The 25789-nt window shown below is 43.2% G+C and overlaps 1 protein-coding gene across 2 annotated transcripts; it reads right to left on the reverse strand.

Moving 5' to 3' along the window:
- Positions 1–46: 46 nt before the first annotated feature.
- Positions 47–23831, reverse strand: alg6 (ALG6 alpha-1,3-glucosyltransferase). Of its 2 annotated transcripts, XM_024422314.2 has the most exons (14): positions 23636–23831; positions 23227–23311; positions 23033–23122; positions 22799–22887; positions 21776–21858; positions 21552–21616; positions 17571–17756; positions 13561–13696; positions 10846–10931; positions 8007–8091; positions 7853–7923; positions 4358–4426; positions 2396–2588; positions 47–718 (listed from the first exon to the last, which is right to left on the reverse strand). In XM_024422314.2, the coding sequence occupies exons 1-14, from the start codon at positions 23715–23717 to the stop codon at positions 515–517; spliced, it is 1524 nt and encodes a 507-aa protein (XP_024278082.2). In that variant the 5' UTR covers positions 23718–23831; the 3' UTR covers positions 47–514. The 2 variants fall into 2 exon arrangements, with proteins under 2 accessions (XP_024278082.2, XP_042178307.1); XM_042322373.1 differs by lacking the exon at positions 4358–4426.
- Positions 23832–25789: the final 1958 nt, after the last annotated feature.

A 25789-nucleotide genomic window follows, 5' to 3' on the forward strand; every position in this document is an offset into this window, starting at 1 on the left:
GAGTCTGTGCTGGCAATATGGCTGTAAAATAAGGGTTATTCAAGAATTCATATCAGGTGATTTTATTTTAAGACAAATACTCTATTGGTACAAAATAAATGTAATGCTGTCACATACATTTGAAAATATTGAAAAACAGTAAAGTAAAAAATAATCATGCTTGATGTACATAATTAGGCATTGACAAAACAGCAACCATTCATGTTGACAGGAAGGTTCTCTAGAGAATAAAGATTCTAAATTATTGGCCCTAGACTGGTAATTGGTCCATGGGCCTTATTGCTAATTGACTGAAGCACTGTGCTTAGTTAGAACTGGGTGGTCACCACCCAACAGAAAAACAGTTTTTTCCACCCTTATAATTACTCAGTTATCATTTGGTCTCTACCTCCCTAATGATTACTCAGTTATCATTTGGTCTCTACCTCCCTAATGATTGCTCAGTTATCAGTTGGTCTCTACCTCCCTAATGATTACTCTGTTATCATCTGGTCCCTACCTCCCTAATGATTACTCAGTTACTTTTCTTCTGGTTCTTCCTCACAGATTGTAGTGGCTCGGCTATCTGGACAATGTTGAAGTAGAGGAGGAGGCCCAGGAAGTGTAGGTAGGAGAACACAGACACCAGGAGGGGAAACAAATCGGGCAGCTGATCCGGAGGGGCCAAAGCCACGCTCATAAAGCTCAAACCAGCCATAGCCGTGATGGAGAAATAGAACTGCAGGAGAGATGGACAGAGAGTTCAGTTCATTCTTTTTCAAGGGAGTTGAGCCATCACAGGATATGAGACAAGTCCCCCTCTCTCAGCCCAGAAGTGGGGCTCAAAAATTCAATATAAATTCCAGTCAAATCAGAAAGTAAATTTGACAAGGGATTCAAATTGATAAATTAAGCCCATCTAAATAGATAATTAAAGTATTTCCTTGGCCCAAGTCATAACTATTCAAACTAGACCAGACTGAAAAACATTTTTTTTAGACCTCACATGACCATCCCTCATCACAAGCTGACGTTTATTTTAGTCCTGACCGGTGCGTCCAGAACGGAAAGGCAAACAGTGTTAGTAGCAGGATCAACATGAACATGTCTATTTGGGACCTGCGGACCCAGGGATCAGTGAGGGTAGGTGTCGTAAGCACCTCCGTATGAGACCAACCCCATGAAACCCTAGCCCCATCACTGGGCCTCCTTATTTACGCCTCTTGTGTAAATAAATGTATCTAAGCAAACCTGTGTTAATGACTCTATAAAAAGACACCTTCCTTCTGATCTCACACAGCTCTGTCTGGTGGCGGTGTCTGGCTACATCCCCATCCCCTATAGAGTGCACTACTTTTGACCAGGGCCCATCCTATTCTCTATGTAGAGCCCTATGAGGCCTCTGGTCAAAAGTAGTGCAGTATATAGGGAATAGGGTGCTATTTGGGATCCCCCCTGCCCATATGTCACTAAAGGAGGGGAGGGTGCAGAGCTGGCCGGGGCCAGGCACTTCAGAGATGCCTGTAACTTAAATAAGTGATAAATAATACTTGGGGCCTGGCAGTGACTTTCATCTGGCAGGTAGCCTAGCGGTTAAGCGCGTTGGGCCATTAACTGAAAGGTTGCTGGTTTGAATCCCAGAGCCGGCAAGGTGGAAAAAATCTGCCGCTCTGCCCTTGAGCAAGGAAGTTAACCCCCAACAACAACTGCTCCCTAAGCACACATTTCGGTTGAATGCATTCAGTTGTGCAAATGACTAGGTATCCTCTTTCCCATCCCAGACAGCCTACACAGCTTACAGTACAGTGGCACATGATCTTTATTTATACAGTTGGAGAGATATCCATATCTTCTCACGCTGATGCCATTCAGGTTAGAGCCGCCGTGCTCCTGGATGTAGATACCACCTAAGACTATAAGAAACACCAGCCATAGAGACAGGCTGCTATGAAATCACTCTGACAACAACCTGATTGCCAGTTAATAGAGGACCACAATGGAAAGTCTTGACTTTGTGTATATAATCCTCTGTCATTTTGGTACATGTCTTTTTTTGCCTGATGTGGCCTCTCCTCTCTAAATTAGCTCATCTCCCTACTTACGTGTGCAAGGTAAAGGTAACTAGACAGACAACATTGCAACTATCTTCCTGGTAAAGCAAACTGGGTCACACTTTATTTGGATAGTCTGGATTTTTCATCCTCATACGATCTGTTGATAAGGGTTATGGTTAGGATAACGGTGAGGGTTAGTTGAAATGTTACTGATTAGTCTGTAGAGCATCTACAGATGTACTATCCAAATAAAGAGTTTGCTTTGCAATCTGATACATTTCTTGCTATGAATAAATGATGACAGGCATATGGGGTAGTGCAATGTGAAAGGGAATTTGTTTACACCACCAGGCCACACTTACTTTCCACTTGGTGACTCTGCCGAGGTCCATGCGGGGCATGCAGATGAGGAGGCGGCGGTAGGGCCCCAGACGCAGCTTGTCCTCTGAGCAGTGCTCAAAGGCTGAGAGCAGGTAGATGGAGAAGAACAGGAAGGCCAGGGAGGTGACCACGTACGGCACCAACAGGCCATCCTTCAGAAACAACGGCAGCATGCTGCAGAGGGAGGGGAGGACGGGGAGGGAGAGAGTACAAGAACAATGTAGCCTCAAACACAGCTGTACTAGGGCCTACTTAAATCCAACAAAACCCCATCTATTCATTGGCAAAACACCTAAAAAGATGTTATAAATACATACTTCGCCAATCCAACAAACCCAGTGCATTCAGATGCTCTTATAATAACTGCTTAAGCAACCATTTGACTAAATTATGCAACTATGTCTTCAATTTACCCAAACAAGATGTACACTATATACAGTGTATTCAGACCCCTTGACTTTTTCCAAAACATTTGACGTATACAGCCTTATTCTAAAATGTATTATTGTTTTTCCCCCCTCAATCTACACACAATAGCCCATAATAACAAAGCAAAATGTTGTTGTTTTTTTCAAATATTTTTTCAAATGTATTCAAAATAAACTATCACGTTTTACAAAAGTAGTAACATCTGACAAAAATATCTAAAGACACTGAAACAGCCAACTTTGTGGATATTAATATTTGTGTCATTCTCAAAACTTATGGCCATGACTAAGTGCTGTTATTGTGAAGTGGAAACATCTAGGAGCAGCAATGGCTCAGCCGCGAAGTGGTAGACCACACAAGCTCACAGAACGGGACCACCGAGTGCTGAAAGTGCGGAAAAAATAGTCTGTCCTCGGTTACAACACTCACTACCAAGTTCCAAACTGCCTCTGGAAGCAACGTCAGCACAATAACAGTTTGTCGGGAGCTTCATGAAATGGGTTTCCATGGCCGAGCAGCCGCACACAAGCCTAAGATCATGCGCAATGCCAAGCGTCGACTGGAGTGGTGTAAAGCTCGCCGCCATTGAACTCTGGAGTGATGAATGACGCTTCACCATCCAGCAGGCCGATGGACAAATCTGTTAAGTTTGGTGGAGGAATGGTCTGGGCCTGTCTTTCATGGTTTGAGCTAGGCCCCTTAGTTCCAGTGAAGAGGAATCTTAACACTACAGTATACGATGACATTCTAGACGATTCTGTGCTTCCAACTTTGTGGTAACAGTTTTTTGGGAAGGCCCTTTCCTGTTTCAGCATGACAATTCCCTGTGCACAAAGCGAGGTCCAGACAGAAATGGTTCGTCGAGATTGGTGTGAAAGACCTTGACTGGCCTGCACAGAGCCAATACCTCAACCCCATTAAACACCTTTGGGATGAATTGGAATGCCGACTGCGAGCCAGGCCTAATCGCCTGACCTCACTAATGCTCTTGTGGCTGGATGGAAGCAAGTTCCTTCAGAAATGTTCCAACATCTAGTGGAAAGCCTTCCCAGAAGTGTGGAGGCTGTTATAGCAGGTGTCCACATACTTTTGGTCATAGTGGAGTTTGGAGTGTGACTGTTTGAGGTTGTGGACAGGTGTCTTTTATACTGATAACAAGTTCAAACAGGTGCCATTAATACAGGTAACGAGTGGAGGACAGAGGAGCCTCTTAAAGAAGAAGTTACAGGTCTGTGAGAGCCAGAAATCTTGCTTGTTTGTAGGTGACCAAATACTTATTTTCCACCATAATTTGCAAATTAATTAATTAAAAATCCTACAATGTGATTTTCTGGATTTTTTTTCTAATTTTGTTGAAGTGTACCTAGGATGAAAATTACAGGCCTCTCGTCTTTTTAAGTGGGAGAACTTGCACAATTGGTGGCTGACTAAATACTTTTTTGCCCCACTGTATGACCTTTAACCTGGTCTGTTATTATTGGTCCACTATAGTTTCCCCTACTGTAGCTTCCTACCTGAAGGTGGAAGCCTGTAGAAACCAGATGGCTGGCAGAGGAAGGTCATTCAGTAGTAGGCAGACTGGCCTAGAGGCAGAAAGACAAGAGGGAGGTCATTCAGTAGCAGGCAGACTGGCCTAGAGGCAGAAAGAAAAGAGGGAGGTCATTCAGTAGCAGGCAGACTGGCCTAGAGGCAGAAAGACAAGAGGGAGGTCATTCAGTAGCAGGCAGACTGGCCTAGAGGCAGACAGAAAAGAGGAAGGTCATTCAGTAGCAGGCAGACTGGCCTAGAGGCAGAAAGAAAAGAGGGAGGTCATTCAGTAGCAGGCAGACTGGCCTAGAGGCAGAAAGAAAAGAGGGAGGTCATTCAGTAGCAGGCAGACTGGCCTAGAGGCAGAAAGACAAGAGGGAGGTCATTCAGTAGCAGGCAGACTGGCCTAGAGGCAGACAGAAAAGAGGAAGGTCATTCAGTAGCAGGCAGACTGGCCTAGAGGCAGAAAGAAAAGAGGGAGGTAATTCAGTAGCAGGCAGACTGGCCTAGAGGCAGACAGAAAAGGTTACACACACTTAAATTATACACACTTTATTTAACAACAAACAACATGGGCCCTGGTCAAAAGTAGTGCACCATATAAGGAATAGGGTGCCTTCAGACACAGCCCATCGCTCCCCGGGCTTCTAATTACAGAAGTACTCTTTGCGTGCAGTGGTTTGAACCAAAATTGTTTTTCAATCGTTTCGTTCTGAACAGAAGCATTATTTTTTTCTGTTTCGTTTCACTGTTCCAAAATAAAGTTCTGGACTGGTCGAACCAACAAAAAAAACACAGGTTTATATCCTTTTTACATTAGCTTGACATTCAATTACTTCACAAATCACTGCGAATAGAGCAGCTTGCTATGGAGCAGGAAATATATAGTTGTTTTAGCCTGCATGGGTGCTATCAGCTGTCTCGACTATGGCTGTTTAGATGCGCGATGGACAGACAAGTGTATGACACGATATGCAAATAAAATTTTGCGGGTGGGGAGAGGGTGCAGGAGGAGGTTTGGCTTGAAGCGCTGGGCATCTTTTGATGACATGCATTATCTGAATTAGGCTCACAGAATTATACCTATGGAGTAGCAGATTCTACAGAGGAACTTTTAATGTCCTTGGACTTCCAAGAGTTGGCTTACCGTTGGACCAGAGGTAGCTAACAAGCTTGTGTGTGAAGGCTTTGCATAGCTGCCTCGTGGGACCCCCACAAAATGCCCGGAACATGAAAGAACGTTAAAAGGTTCCTATGCTTTTAAAATTAAAGTTCTGTTCCAGGACAGCATAGATCCCTTTCATTCCCAGTTATAATTCTGTTCCCACAATATATATATATATTATATATATATATATATATACAGTGCCTTGCGAAAGTATTCGGCCCCCTTGAACTTTGCGACCTTTTGCCACATTTCAGGCTTCAAACATAAAGATATAAAACTGTATTTTTTTGTGAAGAATCAACTACAAGTGGGACACAATCATGAAGTGGAACGACATTTATTGGATATTTCAAAAAATTTTAACAAATCAAAAACTGAAAAATTGGGCGTGCAAAATTATTCAGCCCCTTTACTTTCAGTGCAGCAAACTCTCTCCAGAAGTTCAGTGAGGATCTCTGAATGATCCAATGTTGACCTAAATGACTAATGATGATAAATACAATCCACCTGTGTGTAATCAAGTCTCCGTATAAATGCACCTGCACTGTGATAGTCTCAGAGGTCCGTTAAAAGCGCAGAGAGCATCACGAAGAACAAGGAACACACCAGGCAGGTCCGAGATACTGTTGTGAAGAAGTTTAAAGCCGTATTTGGATACAAAAAGATTTCCCAAGCTTTAAACATCCCAAGGAGCACTGTGCAAGCGATAATATTGAAATGGAAGGAGTATCAGACCACTGCAAATCTACCAAGACCTGGCCGTCCCTCTAAACTTTCAGCTCATACAAGGAGAAGACTGATCAGAGATGCAGCCAAGAGACCCATGAACTGCAGAGATCTACAGCTGAGGTGGGAGACTCTGTCCATAGGACAACAATCAGTCGTACATTGCACAAATCTGGCCTTTATGGAAGAGTGGCAAGAAGAAAGCCATTTCTTAAAGATATCCATAAAAAGTGTCGTTTCAAGTTTGCCATAAGCCACATGGGAGACACACCAAACATGTGGAAGAAGGTGCTCTGGTCAGATGAAACCAAAATTGAACTTTTTGGCAACGATGCAAAACATTACGTTTGGCGTAAAAGCAACACAGCTCATCACCCTGAACACACCATCCCCACTGTCAAACATGGTGGTGGCAGCATCATGGTTTGGGCCTGCTTTTCTTCAGCAGGGACAGGGAAGATGGTTAAAATTGATGGGAAGATAGATGGAGCCAAATACAGGACCATTCTGGAAGAAAACCTGATGGAGTCTGCAAAAGACCTGAGACTGGGATGGAGATTTGTCTTCCAACAAGACAATGATCCAAAACATAAAGCAAAATCTACAATGGAATGGTTCAAAAATAAACATATCCAGGTGTTAGAATGGCCAAGTCAAAGTCCAGACCTGAATCCAATCGAGAATCTGTGGAAAGAACTGAAAACTGCTGTTCACAAATGCTCTCTATCCAACCTCACTGAGCTCGAGCTGTTTTGCAAGGAGGAATGGGAAAAAAATTCAGTCTCTCGATGTGCAAAACTGACAGAGACATACCCCAAGCGACTTACAGCTGTAATCATAGCAAAAGGTGGCGCTACAAAGTATTAACTTAAGGGGGCTGAATAATTTTGCACGCCCAATTTTTCAGTTTTTGATTTGTTAAAAAAGTTTGAAATATCCAATAAATGTCGTTCCACTTCATGATTGTGTCCCACTTGTTGTTGATTCTTCACAAAAAAATACAGTTTTATATCTTTATGTTTGAAGCCTGAAATGTGGCAAAAGGTCGCAAAGTTCAAGGGGGCCGAATACTTTCGCAAGGCACCGTGTATATATATATATATATATATATATATATATATATATATATATATATATATATATATATATATATATATATATATATATATATATATATATATATATATGTTCCCTGAACCGGTTCCAACTCCTGTTTGTATGTCCAGTTACACCCATTCCTATAGTCCCAATAATTGATTCACCACAAACAATGCCCTCCTCCTTTTCTCCACAGTCTGGCGTTCCTCCCTAAGCCCTGACATGCATTACTGATTGATTCAGGGACAGACATGTGGGAGATATATCTCAATAGTTAATAAAGCAACAATCAGCCTAATTTAGATGAATAGATCAGCAAAATCTGTAACCAAATCCCACAGCGCAGTAAAACCTAGATAGCCTAGCGATTACAGCTGCCTGTTGCTTTTTATATACTGCACTGCAGTCGGTGAGGTAAATTATTAGGAACCGCAGGCAGGAAGGCACACACGCATGCGAACACACACTCCTAATCCTCCCCTCTACTCACAAGGCAGGCAGGAGGATTGATTTCTCATGGACTTGAAAGGAGAAGAGGAAGAATGCCAGAGAGGAGTTGACCTGAAATGACATTTTACACAGGTTGGCATTACATCATTCTCTGTTATCAAACATCAGTAAACTGTACAAAAATACTCACTTACCAAGGCAAGTTTGAACTGCCACAATGTAGGTTTCATCAAAAGTTTTATAGACGAAGGTAGGATAGCCAGGAGAGTGGTGGTCAAACTGAAAACAAAACAAAAACAGAATAATTATGTAATCTATCAACTATGATCAATCTGACCAAACAGTGAATGGCCCAGCCCTGAAACCTAACCCTCAGGGTTAAACTGAACCTTGCGGCTGCTCTGCTGCCGGCTTGTTTTAACCCAGCCTGGTCAAACCATAAGACCCCAGCTACAGTGGGGAGAACAAGTATTTGATAACCTGCCAAATCGGCAGTGTTTCCTACTTACAAAGCATGTAGAGGTCTGTAATTTTTATCATAGGTACACTTCAACTGTGAGAGACGGAATCTAAAACAAAAATCCTGAAACTCACATTGTATGATTTTTAAGTAATTAATTTGCATTTTATTGCATTACATAAGTATTTGATACATCAGAAATGCAGAAGGCAGACTGGCCTAGAGGCAGACAGAAAAGGTTACACACACTTATTTGGTACAGAAACCTTTGTTTGCAATTACTGAGATCAGACCTTTCCTGTAGTTCTTGACCAGGTTTGCACACACTGCAGCAGGGATTTTGGCCCACTCCTCCATACAGACCTTCTCCAGATCCTTCAGGTTTCGAGGCTGTCGCTAGGCAATACGGACTTTCAGCTCCATCCAAAGATTTTCTATTGGGTTCAGGTCTGGAGACTGGCTAGGCCACTCCAGGACCTTGAGATGCTTCTTACGGAGCCACTCCTTAGTTGCCCTGGCTGTGTGTTTCGGGTCATTGTTATGCTAGAAGACCCAGCCACAATGCTCTTACTGAGGAGGTTGTTGGCCAAGATCTTGCGATACATGGCCCCATCCATCCTCCCCTCAATACGGTGCAGTCGTCCTGTCCCCTTTGCAGAAAAGCATCCACAAAGAATGATGTTTCCACCTCCATGCTTCACGGTTGGGATGGTGTTCTTGGGGTTGTACTCATCCTTCTTCTTCCTCCAAACACAGCGAGTGGAGTTTAGACCAAAAAGCTCTATTTTTGTCTCATCAGACCACATGACCTTCTCCCATTCCTCCTCTGGATCATCCAGATGGTCATTGGCAAACTTCAGACGGGCCTGGACATGCACTGGCTTGAGCAGGGGGACCTTGCGTGCTCTGCAGGATTTTAATCCATGACAGCGTAGTGTTACTAATGGTTTTCTTTGAGACTGTGGTCCCAGCTCTCTTCAGGTCATTGACCAGGTCCTGCCGTGTAGTTCTGGGCTGATCCCTCACCTTCCTCATGATCATTGATGCCCCACGAGGTGAGATTTTGCATGGAGCCCCAGACCGAGGGTGATTGACCGTCATCTTGAACTTCTTTCATTTTCTAATAATTGCGCCAACAGTTGTTGCCTTCTCACCAAGCTGCTTGCCTATTGTCCTGTAGCCCATCCCAGCCTTGTGCAGGTCTATAATTTTATCCCTGATGTCCTTACACAGCTCTCTGGTCTTGGCCATTGTGGAGAGGTTGGAGTCTGTTTGATTGATTGTGTGGACAGGTGTCTTTTACACAGGTAACGAGTTCAAACAGGTGCAGTTAATACAGGTAATGAGTGGAGAACAGGAGGGCTTCTTAAAGAAAAACTAACAGGTCTGTGAGAGCTGGAATTCTTACTGGTTGGTAGGTGATCAAATACTTATGTCATGCAATAAAATGCCAATTAATTACTTAAAAATCATAAAATGTGATTTTCTGGATTTTTGTTTTAGATTCCGTCTCTCACAGTTGAAGTGTACCTATGATAAAAATTACAGACCTCTACATGCTTTGTAAGTAGGAAAACCTGCAAAATCGTCAGTGTATCAAATACTTGTTCTCCCCACTGTATGTGGGAAATGTACCAAACACTGTCTCCGCTTAGGGCACCCCAACATTAGTCTAACCCTTCAATTGTCACTCACAGGGGATAGAGACACAGGAAAGGAGGGGGGCCAGGGTGGTACCTCCACTCTGAATGAAGGGGTAGGGTAGGGCAGCTGTATCAGGCCTAAAGGGCCCCTGGGGAGAGGGGTATCGGGACCCCCAACATGGGGCAAGAGGGGTGTGCTAGGGAGGTGGGGGGGGGTTATGGTGATTTTGGGATACAGTTCCCAGATACTGTCCCACAGGTGATCCATCATGACATTTCTGTTGAGACATTTTATAGAAACGTAGTAGTAACAAGCATATACATAAATACATGATCCAGTAGTCCACTTCTATTGTAATGAGGAGTAATCCATTGTTTTATGACACATTCTACAGCAAGGTATCCCTCCCCTAAAACATTTCTATATTCACCCATGGCCAAAAAGCTCTAGTGTTTTAATTTGTTTTAAATACACTACAGTCTTAGAAGTCCAAGTTAAATCCTGGTCTTAACAGTCGGGCAGAAACGTGTCCATCCTGTGCAGAATGCACACAGCACCCCTAAATATAGCCCCATAGGTTATTCAAGCACGTACCACCATGACAACATGAGAAGGGTTCTATGACTGACTGTCTGTGTAGCATCTTCTCATTCATAAGGACCTTGGAGGAGAATCAACTTTGACTGGAATAACACCTCATGTCAACACAGAGAAGTTAGCTAACTGCTGTTTCTCAAATGGAAATGGTTCAAATAGTTTCTACTGACATTCCAAATCTGAAATCTCATCAGCAGATTTCCAATAGTTGTCAGATTGCCCATAGCAGCTGGTAGTGATCAGTATCTCAATGTTCAAGGGATAATCTTGTTTTCACTCTGCAAGAGAGCATGAGATGGAGAGCGTGAGATGGAGAGTGAGAGGGGGATTACCTGAAGTAGAGCTGGGTATCAGTGGACAGGATGGTCTTGATCTTTATCAGGACATTCAAGCTGCACCACGTGTTGGCCACTTTATCCTGTCAACACACTTTATCCTGTCAACACACTTTATCCTGTCAAAACACACACACTTTTTAATAAGAAAATTAATACGTTTCATAGCTCACTTCCTATAACGATGCAGAACCAATAGGTTGATCATATTCCTTATTGTTAGTGAAGTGTTTATTATCGATGTGAATCATTTAAATGAGTTATAAAACTCATTACAAGGGTTTTAAATTTAGAAAACCACATATGGTATGACAGTACGCTGCTTTAAAAAGCATTCGGTTTTGAAGAGAAGGCTAATAAGTGGCATTGCTCCAAGTAATCATTTCCCAACTGAAAGTGCAATAAGAATTCCTTCTTTGCATTCCACGGTGTATTTGTACAGGAGCGCTTTGGAAGGTATTACCAGCCTCATAAATCGCCTGTCAGGTCATATGGAACGGGATGTCACTAGAAGCTATGCACTTTCTGTAAACTTGGGGACACAGGGTTAAATGTTCAGAGATAATCACATTACGATAATTTCTGCATTCTTCGGCACATTCAGACCACCCCATAGAAGAACACTGTCACAGTGTGTCCACCCACCACACCACCCAAAGCATAGTTATAACCATTGGGAAACAGATCCAAACTGTCAGCCTTAACGACGGTCTTTGCGGTTGGGGTAGCTAGCAGGAAATGGAGGACGGAGGACTGACCGTGTAATTCATGTGATTTAAGGCCTTAGCAGTTGTTCTGAGATCAGATGTTAAGACCCCCTGCTGCTTCTACTGGCTGTGATATGACACAAAGTAGAAATACAATGCATAGATCACTGTAGTCTAATCATGTCTCGTAATAGTGTGGTCTTTTCTATAGGGTGAATTTCTATGCGGTCCACTGGGCTTGCTACAGCTGCTCAGAGCACAGCTGTGTGTGTGTGTGGAGGTTACAGACAGGCCCAGTCAGCAGGCTGTCCGTCCTGCAGACGTCGAGGCCCCATCTCTCCTCAAACACACCCCCTGTAGCCCCCCAAATAACGACCCTATCGGAATGTCCTCCAACGCCGCCTCGGCTGAGGGCTACACAGGAACCTGGGGTTCGGCTGCAAATGTGGGTAAGTGCCGATGGCGTCACTCTTCACCTATAAACCAGCTTGGAATTTCATAGGCTGCAGCATTTGGTGCCATTTTTGTGAAGCAGGAAAACAGGCGGTCAGAGTGCTGCGTGGTGGGTAAACGTACAACTTACCCTCCTCACCCCCTCAACCTTACCCACCACCCCTTCTCGCCCTGTCTGCTTGTCCCAGTCCGGCTTCTGCTTACGTGCACAATTTCACAATTAGTTCAGGCAGGCTTCTCCTGGAGACCCTCGCACCACAGGGTATAGAGTCACCCACACTTTGTGTATTATGTTTGTATCATTTCATAAATAAATAACTGTCAGGCATACTGCCAGCATGACCAACCTCACATAGCCTTTTTGGGGGGGGGGTATTGTAAGATTTCTACCAATATTGCCCTACAGATAAATACTTTACCCAAGAGTATAATGATATATCCCATTGACTGATCGTGGTTTTTCAGATCCCCTAACAATACAGTTTGCAGGTCCATCGGAACCCTGGTATTATGACATAACAACCATTCCTGGACCTGACTCCAAAAGCGAGCCACTGTTGGACAGTACCAGAAAATACATTTTATTGATTCTGTTTCCTTGTGACAAGAGACTGCACAAGGCTGACTGTTTAATTTTCAATTACTTCTCACATCACCGCACCTTGGGGAATGGGTGCAGGGCACAGGGCAGGCTTCCAAAACTAGAGCAGCTGGCCTTGGCCTCTGAGCTGCCAACCACCTCTACACCGCCCCTGTAACAGTGTTACCTCAGCAGCTCAACCGTGACATGCTTTCAATATGTTCTAACTAATGTCCCCAGTGTGAGCCATCACTGTCCATCAGTTTTTCATTTCCCTCCTCTGCACCTCTCCTCCTGTGTGGCCTTGCTGTGTGTACATACACGCGTGTAAGTTCACTTTTCAAGGACGGGGCAGTTTAGCTGCCAACGTTTTGCACAACGAATGGATGCACTCTGACACGCATAGTGTTGGCCCTTGGCACCGAACCATGCATCACACGGCTAAAACATGGCCCCGCAATGATGTGCTGAAAATACCCTGGCAGTAAATGTGTTAGATTTATCTTTACCCCCCCAGTCACTACGACCCCCCTCCCCAGATAGAGCAAACCTGATCTTCTGACCTTTCACCATTTTATTCCTCTGTTTTCTTTGATCCTGCAGGAGATCCATTTCCAATTGGCTAAGCACAGAGGAATTGATGGAGGGTAGCAGGTTGTGTGTGTGTGTGTCTGTAAGAGCATGTAGGCTGTGAAGAACAGGAGGCGCAGCATACCACTCTTGTCTACGAGGGCAGCACTTTGTTGACTACCATAAACCTCCTCGTCTTTCTAACACCAACTGATTTCGACTTGGCAGATAGTGTGGTCTCTCAAAATTGGGCTGTGGGTGGAGAATCTGGTTTGGGTTACTCTGTTGGTCTCCAGAACATTCTACAAGCTTTAGGTGACTCACGTCGCAGAATGTTAGGGAAACCACTTGACTTGATAGTATGACTAATTGCCTTGAATACTGAAACCTTTTTGTACGTACCTCGAATAGGCCTCGCCCCACAGGGAAAAGGCGGTGCACCACCTGCAGGATCTGGCCAGGGTCAGACAGGAAGGGCAGCCAGCAGAGGGCAAAGGTCACCAGGACTGTTACAGCGATCTTGACTAGCAGGAACAGCCTGGGTGGGTGGTGGATGAGAAAACAAATGATAAAGTACACCGAACCTTTGAAACGGTCAAATACCCAAAACATAAACTTACACACGGTCTAAGATACCCAAAACTGGCTACGTTGATATGTACTGTAAAGCAGTGAAACATGATCATTCATATTGTCAATAGTATTAATTGGCTGAATCTCACATCACAACAGCTGTGAGTGGAACTATCCACATCCCATGCGTTAGCTAAAAGTCTTTCACAGTAGGTCAGCTGTAGTAGCTGTGTGGCGGTAAAGTTGCACACACAGGAACAGCCGAGAAGCTTGGGCATGGCCATAATGTCATCTGGACATATCTTCCCCTGCCCATCTAATCTAGCTATCCATTAGCCCTTGGTACATTTTTACTAGATAAACAAATGTGGGGACACTAGAAACAGTCATCCAATCTAATTGGCTCGCCTCAGTAACTCTGCTACTCTGTTTTGGAGAAAATGTAGGCTACTTTATGGGGCCATGTTTTGTGGGAAGGGCTATACAGACTTTTCTGGCTTGCAAACCGACTAGCGTTAACTGTAGCCTAAACCCAACCCTTAACCCTGACCCTAACCTAATTTTAACCAATTCTGAAATTAAATATTGATTTGCATTTCAGAAAAGTCTGCATAGCCCTTTCCATGTTTTGTCCACTGGCGACAGAAAATGATTGATTCTGGGTATTACTTTAAAAACAATCATGCTGATTCAGTGAATGATGAATATAATATAATCTGATGTTTAATGCTTTTGGGAGGGATCTTAGACCATTCCTCCATACAGAATACTTCCTTGATATCCTTTATCTGCGCTTATGGACATCCCTCTTCAATTCACAGACCGAGTTCACCTTGTATCTTTATTTACCTTTTATCTCAATATTTGCATTCTATGCACACTCACAGGGCCCTACACACACACACTCCATCTTCTGACTCACACATAATATGCACATACAGTACCAGTCAAAAGTTGACACACCTACTCATTCAATGGTTTTTCTTTATTTTTACTATTTTCTACATTGTCGAATAATAGTGAACACATCAAAACTATGAAAAAACACATATGGAATCATGTAACCAAAAAAGTGTTTAACAAATCAAAATTCTTCAAAATAACCACCCTTTGCCTTGAGAGCTTTGCACACTCTTGGCATTCTCTCAACCAGCTTCACCTGGAATGCTTTTCCAAAAGTCTTGAAGGAGTTCCCAAATATGCAGAGCACTTGTTGGCTGCTTTTCCTGCACTCTGCAGTCCAACTCATCCCAAACCATCTCAATTGAGTTGAGGTCAAGTGATTGTGGAGGCCAGATCATCTGATGCAGCACTCCATCACTCTCCTTCTTAGTCAAATAGCCTGGAGGTGTGTTTTGCATCATTATCCTGTTGAAAAACAAATTATAGTCCCACTAAGCACAACGGAGATGGGATGGCGTATTGCTGCAGAATGCTGTGGTAGCCATGCTGGGGAAGTGTGCCTTGAATTCTAAATAAATCACCAACAGTGTCACCAGCAAAGCACCATCACGCCTCCTCCATGCTTCACGGTGGGAACCACACATGCGGAGATAATCCGTTCACCTACTCTGTCTCTCACAAAAACCTGCCAGTGTTTTTGTGAGGACAGATTTCCACCGGTCTAATTAATGTCCATTGCTCATGTTCTTGACCCAAGCAAGTCCCTTCTTCTTATTGGTGTTCTTTAGTAGTGGTTTCTTTGCAGCAATTCGACCATGAAGGCCTGATTCACAAAGTCTCCCCTGAAAGGTTGATGTGTCTGTTACTTCAACTCTGTGAAACATTTATTCGGGCTGCAATTTCTGAGGTTGGTAACTCTAATGAACTTATCCTCTGCAGCAGAGGTAACTCTAGGTCTTCCTTTCCTGTGGCAGTCCTCATGAGAGCCAGTTTCATCATAGCGCTTGATCGTTTTTGCGACTGCTCTTGAAGAAACTTTCATGAGTTTGATTGACTGACCTTCATGTCTTAAAGTAACAATGGACTGTCGTTTCTCTTTGCTTATTTGAGCTGTTCATGCCATAACAATGAACTTGGTCTTTTACCAAATAACGCTATCTTCTGTATACCACCCCTACCTTGTCACAACACAACTGATTGGCTCAAATACATTAAGAAGGAAAGAAATTCCACAAAATAACTTTTAACAAGGCACACTTGTTAATTGAAATGTATTCCAGGAGACTACCTCATGAAGCTGGTTGAGAGAATGCCAAGAGTGTGCAAAGCTGTCATCAAGGCAAAGGGTGGCTACTTTGAAGAATCTCAAATATAAAATAGATTGATTTGTTTAACACTTTTTTGGTTACTACACGATTCCATGTGTTATTTCATAGTTTGTCTTCACTATTATTCTACAATGTAGAAAAATAGTAAAAATAAAGAAAAACCCTTGAATGAGTAGGTATGTCCAAACTTTTGATTGGTATGGTACATTTATACTGATTCTACACACACGCACACCCACTCACATTCAAGCTGCTGCTACTGTGTTTATCATATATCCTTTTGCCTAGTCACCTTACCCCTATACATATCTACTTCCATCACTCCAGTATCCCTGAACCTGTATATAGTCACCTTCCCCCTATACATATCTACTTCCATCACTCCAGTATCCCTGAACCTGTATATAGTCATCTTCCCCCTATACATATCTACTTCCATCACTCCAGTATCCCTGAACCTGTATATAGTCACCTTCCCCCTATACATATCTACTTCCATCACTCCAGTATCCCTGAACCTGTATATAGTCATCTTCCCCCTATACATATCTACTTCCATCACTCCAGTATCCCTGAACCTGTATATATGGTATTGGAACTGACTTTTTAAATATTTCCTGTATGTAGTATGCTCACTCACTGACTGTTTCATATTTCCTACTCTTATTTCTCTCGTTATTGTTTTCTAGTAATACATTGTTATTGATTATTGCAATGTTGGGTTTTGAGTTAGCAAGAAAGGCATTTCACAGTACTTGTGCATGTGACATTAAAACTTGAAACAAACCACAGGTTTTCAATGGGGTTCAAGTCCGGAGACTGAAATGGCCATTGCAAAATGTTGATTTTGTGGTCAATTAACCATTTATTTTGGGATTTTGATGTATGTTTGGGGTTATTGTCTTGCTGGAAGATCCACTTGTGGACAAGTCATGGCAGAGGCAACCAAGTTTTTGGCTGAAATGTCCTGATACTGGGTAACGTTCCTGATGCTGTTGACCTTAACAAAGGCCCCAGGACCAGTGGAAGCAAAATAGCCCCATAACACCAAAGATCCACCGCCATATTTTACAGTAGGTATGGTGTTATTTTCTGCTCATTACATTGTAATTTTGACACCAAATCCACCACTAGTGTGTGTGGCCAAAGAGCTCTATTTTCATGTCGTCCAACAAATGTAAACGCCTGGAGTTTGCTAAACGGCATTGGCACTTGGATTGGAACCAGTTCTTTGGTCAGATGACATGAAAATTGAGCTCTTGGCCACACATATCCCTCCCAACGGGTTCTCCGGCTCATAAAACATTTTTAAAAAGGCTCAGTGTGGTTATCCTCACAAGGTAAGGTATTGAAAATGGGTGTCAATTTTGACCCCTACCTCTTTGAGCAATTGTATTAGTATAAAATAATATATATTCCCAATTGTTTTCAGCATACAATATAGTTCAGTATTTTTATAATTTATATATTTTATACAGTCATGTTTGCTCATCTTTATCAGGGGTGTCAATAATTTCGGACCCCACTGTATATCATCTCGCCACACACACAGTCCCATTCACACAAATCCTCTTAGCCAGGGGTATAAGTCTAAGTCAGCTAACTCACCCTCGGCCTGCCAGGCCCTGCTTGAAACACTTGCCCAGTAAGTAGCAGAAGAAGGGTAGGGAGTGGTAGAGCTCCATCTGTTTGTAGTTGAGGGACAGGACGAAGGCCAGAGAGCCCAGCACGTCCCAGCCCAGACCCAGAACCACCACACCCCATAGGGCCAGCCCCAGGCTTATACTGTTATATCTGACGCCCAGTTAAAGAATACATAGTCATGATGGTACTGTTACCGGATGCTCTGCTATGCCTCATTCATACAAATCCTGGTCTCCAATCAAACTGCTTGTACCATGATTCATCTCATTTATATTCACACTGGCTGAACATACAGTGCTTTCTGAAAATATGTTCAGACCCCTTGGCATTTTCCACATTTTCTTTCATTACAGCCTTATTCTAAAATAAATTACATATTTCTTTCCTTCATCAATATACACTGCTCAAAAAAATAAAGGGAACACTAAAATAACACATCCTAGATCTGAATGAATGAAATATTCTTATTAAATACTTTTTTCTTTACAAAGTTGAATGTGCTGACAACAAAATCACACACATTATCAATGGAAATCAAATTTATCAACTCATGGAGGTCTGGATTTGGAGTCACACTCAAAATTAAAGTGGAAAACCACACTACAGGCTGATCCAACTTTGATGTAATGTCCTTAAAACAAGTAGTAGGCTCAGTAGTGTGTGTGGCCTCCACGTGCCTGTATGACCTCCCTACAACGCCTGGGCATGCTCCTGATGAGGTGGCGGATGGTCTCCTGAGGGATCTCCTCCCAGACCTGGACTAAAGGATCCGCCAACTCCTGGACAGTCTGTGGTGCAACATGGCTTTGGTGGATGGAGCGAGACATGATGTCCCAGATGTGCTCAATTGGATTCAGGTCTGGGGAACGGGCAGGCCAGTCCATAGCATCAATGCCTTCCTCTTGCAGGAACTGCTGACACACTCCAGCCACATGAGGTCTAGCATTGTCTTGCATTAGGAGGAACCCAGGGCCAACCGCACCAGCATATGGTCTCACAAGGGGTCTGAGGATCTCATCTCGGTACCTAATGGCAGTCAGGCTACCTCTGGCGAGCACATGGGCTGTGCGGCCCCCCAAAGAAATGCCACCCCACACCATGACTGACCCACCGCCAAACCGGTCATGCTGGAGGATGTTGCAGGCAGCAGAACGTTCTCCACGGCGTCTCCAGACTCTGTCATGTCTGTCACATGTGCTCAGTGTGAACCTGCTTTCATCTATGAAGTGCACAGTGCGCCAGTGGCGAATTTGCCAATCTTGGTGTTCTCTGGCAAATGACAAACGTCCTGCACGGTGTTGGGCTGTAAGCACAACCCCCACCTGTGGACGTCGGGTCCTCATACCACCCTCATGGAGTCTGTTTCTGACCGTTTGAGCAGACACATGCCGGAGGTCATTTTGCAGGGCTCTGGCAGTGCTCCTCCTGCTCCTTGCACAAAGGTGGAGGTAGTGGTCCTGCTGCTGGGTTGTTGCCCTCCTACGGCCTCCTCCACGTCTCCTGATGTACTGGCCTGTCTCCTGGTAGCGCCTCCATGCTCTGGACACTACGCTGACAGACACAGCAAACCTTCTTGCCACAGCTCGCATTGATGTGCCATCCTGGATGAGCTGCACTACCTGAGCCACTTGTGTGGGTTGTAGACTCCGTCTCATGCTACCACTAGAGTGAAAACATCAGCCAGGAAGCATAGGAACTGAGAAAAGTGGTCTGTGGTCACCACCTGCAGAACCACTCCTTTATTAGGGGTGTCTTGCTAATTGCCTATAATTTCCACCTGTTGTCAAATCAAATCTAATTTTATTTGTCACATACACATGGTTAGCAGATGTTAATGCGAGTGTAGCGAAATGCTTGTGCTTCTAGTTCCGACAATGCAGTAATAACGAACAAGTAATCTAACTAACAATTCCAAAAAAAAACTACTGTCTTATGCACAGTGTAAGGGGATAAAGAATATGTACATAAGGATATATGAATGAGTGATGGTACAGAGCAGCATAGGCAAGATACAGTAGATGATATCGAGTACAGTATATACATATGAGATGAGTATGTAAACCAAGTGGCATAGTTAAAGTGGCTAGTGATACATGTATTACATAAGGATGCAGTCGATGATATAGAGTACAGTATCTACGTATGCATATGAGATGAATAATGTAGGGTAAGTAACATTATATAAGGTAGCATTGTTTAAAGTGGTTAGTGATATATTTACATCATTTCCCATCAATTCCCATTATTAAAGTGGCTGGAGTAGAGTCAGTGTCATTGACAGTGTGTTGGCAGTAGCCACTCAATGTTAGTGGTGGCTGTTTAACAGTCTGATGGCCTTGAGATAGAAGCTGTTTTTCAGTCTCTCGGTCCCAGCTTTGATGCACCTGTACTGACCTCGCCTTCTGGATGACAGCGGGGTGAACAGGCAGTGGCTCGGGTGGTTGATGTCCTTGATGATCTTTATGGCCTTCCTGTAGCATCGGGTGGTGTAGGTGTCCTGGAGGGCAGGTAGTTTGCCCCCGGTGATGCGGGGTCAGCCTCGAATCTTCTTGGGTATGACGCTACAAGCTTGGCACACCTGTATTTGGGGAGTTTCTCCCATTCTTCTCTGCAGATCCTATCAAGCTCTGTCGGGTTGGATGGGGAGCGTCTCTCCACAGCTATTTTCAGGTCTTTCCAGAGATGTTTGATCAGGTTCAAATCTGAGCTCTGGCTGGGCCACTCAAAAACCTTCAGAGACTTGTCCCGAAGCCTGCATTGTATTGGCTGTGTGCTTAGGGTCGTTGTCCGGTTGGAAGGTGAGCCTTCGCCCCCAGTCTGAGGTCCTGAGTGCTCTGGAGCAAGTTTTCATCAAGGGTCTCTCTTCGACTTTGCTCCGTTCATCTTTCTCTCGATTCTGACTAGTCTCCCAGTCCCTGCCACTGAAAAACATACGCACAGCATGATGCTGCCACCACCATGCTTCCACCGTAGGGATGGTGCCAGGTTTCCTCCAGACGTGACGCTTGGCATTCAGGCCAAATAGTTCAATCTTGGTTTCATCAGACCAGAGAATCTTGTTTCTCATGATCTGAGTCCTTTAAGTGCCTTTTGACAAACTCCAAGTGGGCTGTCATGTGCTTTTTACTGAGGAGTGGCTTCCGTCTGGCCACTCTATCATAAAGGCCTCATTGGTGGAGGGCTGCAGAGATGGTTGTCCTTCTGGAAGGTTCTCCCATCTCCACAGAGGAACTCTGGAGCTCTGTCAGAGTGACCATCGGGTTCTTGGTCACCTCCCTGACCAAGGCCCTTCTCCCCTGATTGCTCAGTTTGGCAGGGCGGCCAGGTCTAGGAAGAGTCTTGGTGGATCCAAACTTCTTCCATTTAAGAATGATGGAGGCCACTGTGTTCTTGGGAACCTTCAATGCTGCAGAATTTTTTTGGTACCCTATCCCAGATCTATGGACAATTCCTTCGACCTCATGGCTTGGTTTTTGCTCTGTCATGCACTGTCAACTGTGGGACCTTATATAGACAGGTGTGTGCCTTTCCCAATCATGTCCAACCAATTGAATTTACCACAGGTGGACTCCTAACAAGTTGTAGAAACATCTCAAGGCTGATCAATGGAAACAGGATGCACCTGAGCTCAATTTCGAGTCTCATAGCAAAGGGTCTGAATACTTATGTCAATAGGGTATTATTATTTTTTGGTAATACATTTGCTAAAAATTCTAAACCTGTTTTAGCTTTGTCATTATGGGTTATTATGTGTAGATTTCATGGAAAATGTGTATTTAATCATTTTTAGAATAAGGCTGTAACGCAAAACAAAATTTGGAAAAAGTCAAGGGGTCTGAATACGTTCCGAATGCACAGCACCTGGGATGACAAGAAATGGTCATGATTTTGACATAAGAATAATATGATCCAGTGATAGAAACAGCTTGGGTTTTTAAAGGATACTGGAAATGCCCGTAGTCGATTAGAATAAGGCCTGGATAGAGCAGGATACAGAGGACTGTGCAGACCTAGGCACGAAGAGAACACAACACACATTATCGTGAGACGGGCAGGTAATGCCTATGTAATACAGTATCTTTGTTTTTGTAATTCTCAAAACTGAGACTGCACTTATTTTGAGTTATACATAAAATAGAGGGAATGTAAATGTCAGAAGTCTGACATACCTTCTTTTTGTTTGATCCTTCACTGAGGTAAAAACTGTAAAGAACAACAGCAGGAATGTATATCAGCAGATCTGCAACAAGAACTGAGCAAAGATACATATATTCAGTCCCACAAATGAATCACTATGCTCTGCATTGGTGTCTCACTCCTATGTGATGCTCGTCACTCAACCAACAGTCCGTGCGGGTGGTGGTCGGGGTTCTTTAACCTGTACTATTATTTAAACTGGCTGTCAGTAGTGTTAATGTGTACTGTTCTTTAACCTGTCTGTCAGTTGTGTTGATGTGTACTATTATTTAAACTGGCTGTCAGTTGTGTTAATGTGTACTGTTCTTTAACCTGTCTGTCAGTTGTGTTGATGTGTACTGTTCTTTAACCTGTCTGTCAGTTGTGTTGATGTGTACTGTTCTTTAACCTGTACTATTATTTAAACTGGCTGTCAGTAGTGTTAATGTGTACTGTTCTTTAACCTGTCTGTCAGTTGTGTTGATGTGTACTGTTCTTTAACCTGTCTGTCAGTTGTGTTGATGTGTACTGTTCTTTAACCTGTCTGTCAGTTGTGTTGATGTGTACTGTTCTTTAACCTGTCTGTCAGTTGTGTTGATGTGTACTGTTCTTTAACCTGTCTGTCAGTTGTGTTGATGTGTACTGTTCTTTAACCTGTCTGTCAGTTGTGTTGATGTGTACTGTTCTTTAACCTGTCTGTCAGTTGTGTTGATGTGTACTGTTCTTTAACCTGTCTGTCAGTTGTGTTGATGTGTACTGTTCTTTAACCTGTCTGTCAGTTGTGTTGATGTGTACTGTTCTTTAACCTGTCTGTCAGTTGTGTTGATGTGTACTGTTCTTTAACCTGTCTGTCAGTTGTGTTGATGTGTACTGTTCTTTAACCTGTCTGTCAGTTGTGTTGATGTGTACTGTTCTTTAACCTGTCTGTCAGTTGTGTTGATGTGTACTGTTCTTTAACCTGTCTGTCAGTTGTGTTGATGTTTACTGTTCTTTAACCTGTCTGTCAGCAGTCTTACCTGTGGCTCTCATAAACAACTTATGTCCATAGCTTTCATGACCTCGAGACGCATGCAACTCCACCCAGTCTGGGTTTATCAGCTTGGCCCTGCAGGAAAGCACAACAAAGTAATATAATAATGTTAACATTCATAATATATATTGCAGTACTGTGTGCATACATTTTCATATGGTGGCCCCAGCAGAAATCAAACCCATGATCCTGATGTTTATGTGTGTGCCCTCAGACATACACATGTGCACAGAGCAGGCTGTGGTAGGCTGTGAGAGGGGGATAGTCCAAACCCCAGTAGTTTAGGTTGTTGTCTGTAGTGTTGAAGTACCTGAAGGATGAAAACAACATTAAGTTATCCTAACTATTGCTTAGAAACTTTATAAAAACACACAAAGATGCAAGACAGGACCATAGACCGCTGCATAGACCAACCATTCATGAACAGGCAGATTGTATGTCACTTCTTGCCAGTGCCTTTGAGCTTCGTAGTCCCCGAACATGGGTGGTTTGCCTGCCCCTGAAAATAAGAGAAATGGGTAAAAATGCTGCTGAATAATAATAACTAGCTAGCTATATGAAATATGCAGAGAACAAGATTACAGTCCTGCTGTTGAACAGTGGCTAGCTAGTAAGCGGACTCATGTTTATGTCTCTAGCAAGCTAATCATTTCACCAAAATACCGGTTGCATTTTACCACTCAAAATCAACAATTTGACAAGTTTACAATGCAAGCTGGCTAGGATTTCTAGCTAACTATGTAGCTATGAAACAGGGGGCTGTCAGTGAGCCCTGCAGGTGCAACATTAGCATAAAGCTAGCTAGCTACGGTCCACTTCCTACCTGAATAAGAGTTCAAGGATACAGCCCATCTTGCCGTAAGACCGAACAAAACACAAATGGACACAAGGCTCCAGTTCTCCATGACCGATACTATACAACAGCTTTATTATTGGCAACGAAATGCTATAATTCTCGATGCATGTTGCAGCTTCCGTGCAGGATTGTTGTTTACACTTCCTGAACACGTCAGCGCAGGCGCCGGTTGATGACGTGTCGTGGTAACTCGGTTCTTTTTTGGTCAGAGCTGGATGATGCTGACGATAGAGTATTCGATTTCAATCAAAAGCAGAATAAACCGAAACCGACATTATCACATTATATGTCAATATGCACAAATAGTGACGGAAAGAAGATTGATAGTGAAGGATTTAGCTACTTTGGCTATTTGTTCAAATATGTGATTTGGACATTGAAGGAACCAGTTTTTCCACAAGTAGGCTAACCAATACACTCCTAGAAAAAGGTGTTATCTAGAACCTAAAAGGTTTCTTCGGCTGTCCCCATAGAGGACCCATTGAATAACCCTTTTTGGTTCTAGGTATAACCCTTCTGGGTTCCATGTAAAAACCCTTTCCACCGAGGGTTCTACCTGTAACCCAAACGGTTTCTACCTGGAACCAAAAAAGGGTTTCACTATGGGGACAGCTGAAGGACCTTTTTGGAACACTTTTTTTTCTAAGGGGCTCCCGAGTGGCTTAGCAGTTTAAGGCACTGCATCTCAGTGCAAGTGGTGTCACTACTACAGTCCCTGGTTCGAATCCAGGCTGTATCACATCCGGCTGTGATTGGGAATCCCATAGTGCGGCACACAATTGGCCCAACATCATCAGGGTTTAGCTGGGGTAGGCCGTCATTGTAAACAAGAATTTGTTCTTAACTGACTTACCTAGTTGAATGAGGGTTAAATAAAAGTAATTGGCCACGTGGGCTTAGACAGTTGGTTTGAGGTTACATTAACTAGTAGACAGTAATTTTAGCCATTATTTAGACCCACATGATAAAACAATGCCTATAGTCTGAGACTTCAGTGAGTGCTATGACAAGGCATGATTCTCTATGAAGGATTGACAAACAAGAGAGGTAACAATATGTGATAGCAATAGGAGGTAGTTTATGAATATGTAAATTCTGTCGCACAATATCAGTACCAAGGTGCTTGTTGTCACCCCCAGTATACTGTCTATCTGCCCAGAGGCACATCCTGTATGACCTTTCAGTCTTGTGACATCTACAACCATGTCTATGTTTCCATTCCGAGGGGTGAGAAGTTGTTGGATGAAACACATCACTTCTTTGTGGTTCATGCATCAATTATTTATAAATAATAATAACCTTGGACAACTGCTGATTTGCAATGACACTTTCATTACAATGAGAAGCCTATAACTCATTGATGGCCATTAGTTATTAATACCCTGGTGTGCCAGCTTTACTCTGTCATTTATTGCTTAATCTCTGTGCCTTTTAAATATTCAATAACTGCTGTATCTACATTTACTGTCTATGATCTGGCCTGGCTTGTCACCCCTGCTATAATGCTATAATGAAGGCTTTCCACGTCTTGCTTGACAATGCACATTGTCCAAACCGGCACCCTATTCACTAGTGCACTATATAGGGAATAGGATGTCATTTCAGTCACAGACCCAGGCTTTGGTTGTTTCTTTACCTTCATGTTTGGAATGATACATGAAGGTAGATAGATAGATGGATAGAGATATGGATAGATAGAGAAATTGATAGATACAGTTGAAGTCAGAAGTTTACATACACTTAGGTTGGAGTCATTAAAACTCGTTTTCAACCACTCCACAAATTTCTTGTTAACAAACTGCAGTTTTGGCAAGTCGGTTAGGACATCTACTTTGTGCATGACACAAGTCATTTTTTCAACAATTGTTTACAGACAGATTATTTCACTTATAATTCACTGTATCACAATTTCAGTGGGTCAGAAGTTTACATACGCTAAGTTGACTGTGCCTTTAAAAAGCTTGGAAAATTCCAGAAAATTATGTCATGGCTTTAGAAGTTTGGGATAGACTAATTGACATCATTTGAGTCAATTGTAGGTGTACCTGTGGATGTATTTCAAGACCTACCTTCAAACTCAGTGCTTCTTTGCTTGACATCATGGGAAAATCAAAAGAAATC

This window comes from Oncorhynchus tshawytscha, linkage group LG05, assembly GCF_018296145.1.
Source record: "Oncorhynchus tshawytscha isolate Ot180627B linkage group LG05, Otsh_v2.0, whole genome shotgun sequence".
NCBI classification, from domain to species: Eukaryota; Metazoa; Chordata; class Actinopteri; order Salmoniformes; family Salmonidae; genus Oncorhynchus; species Oncorhynchus tshawytscha.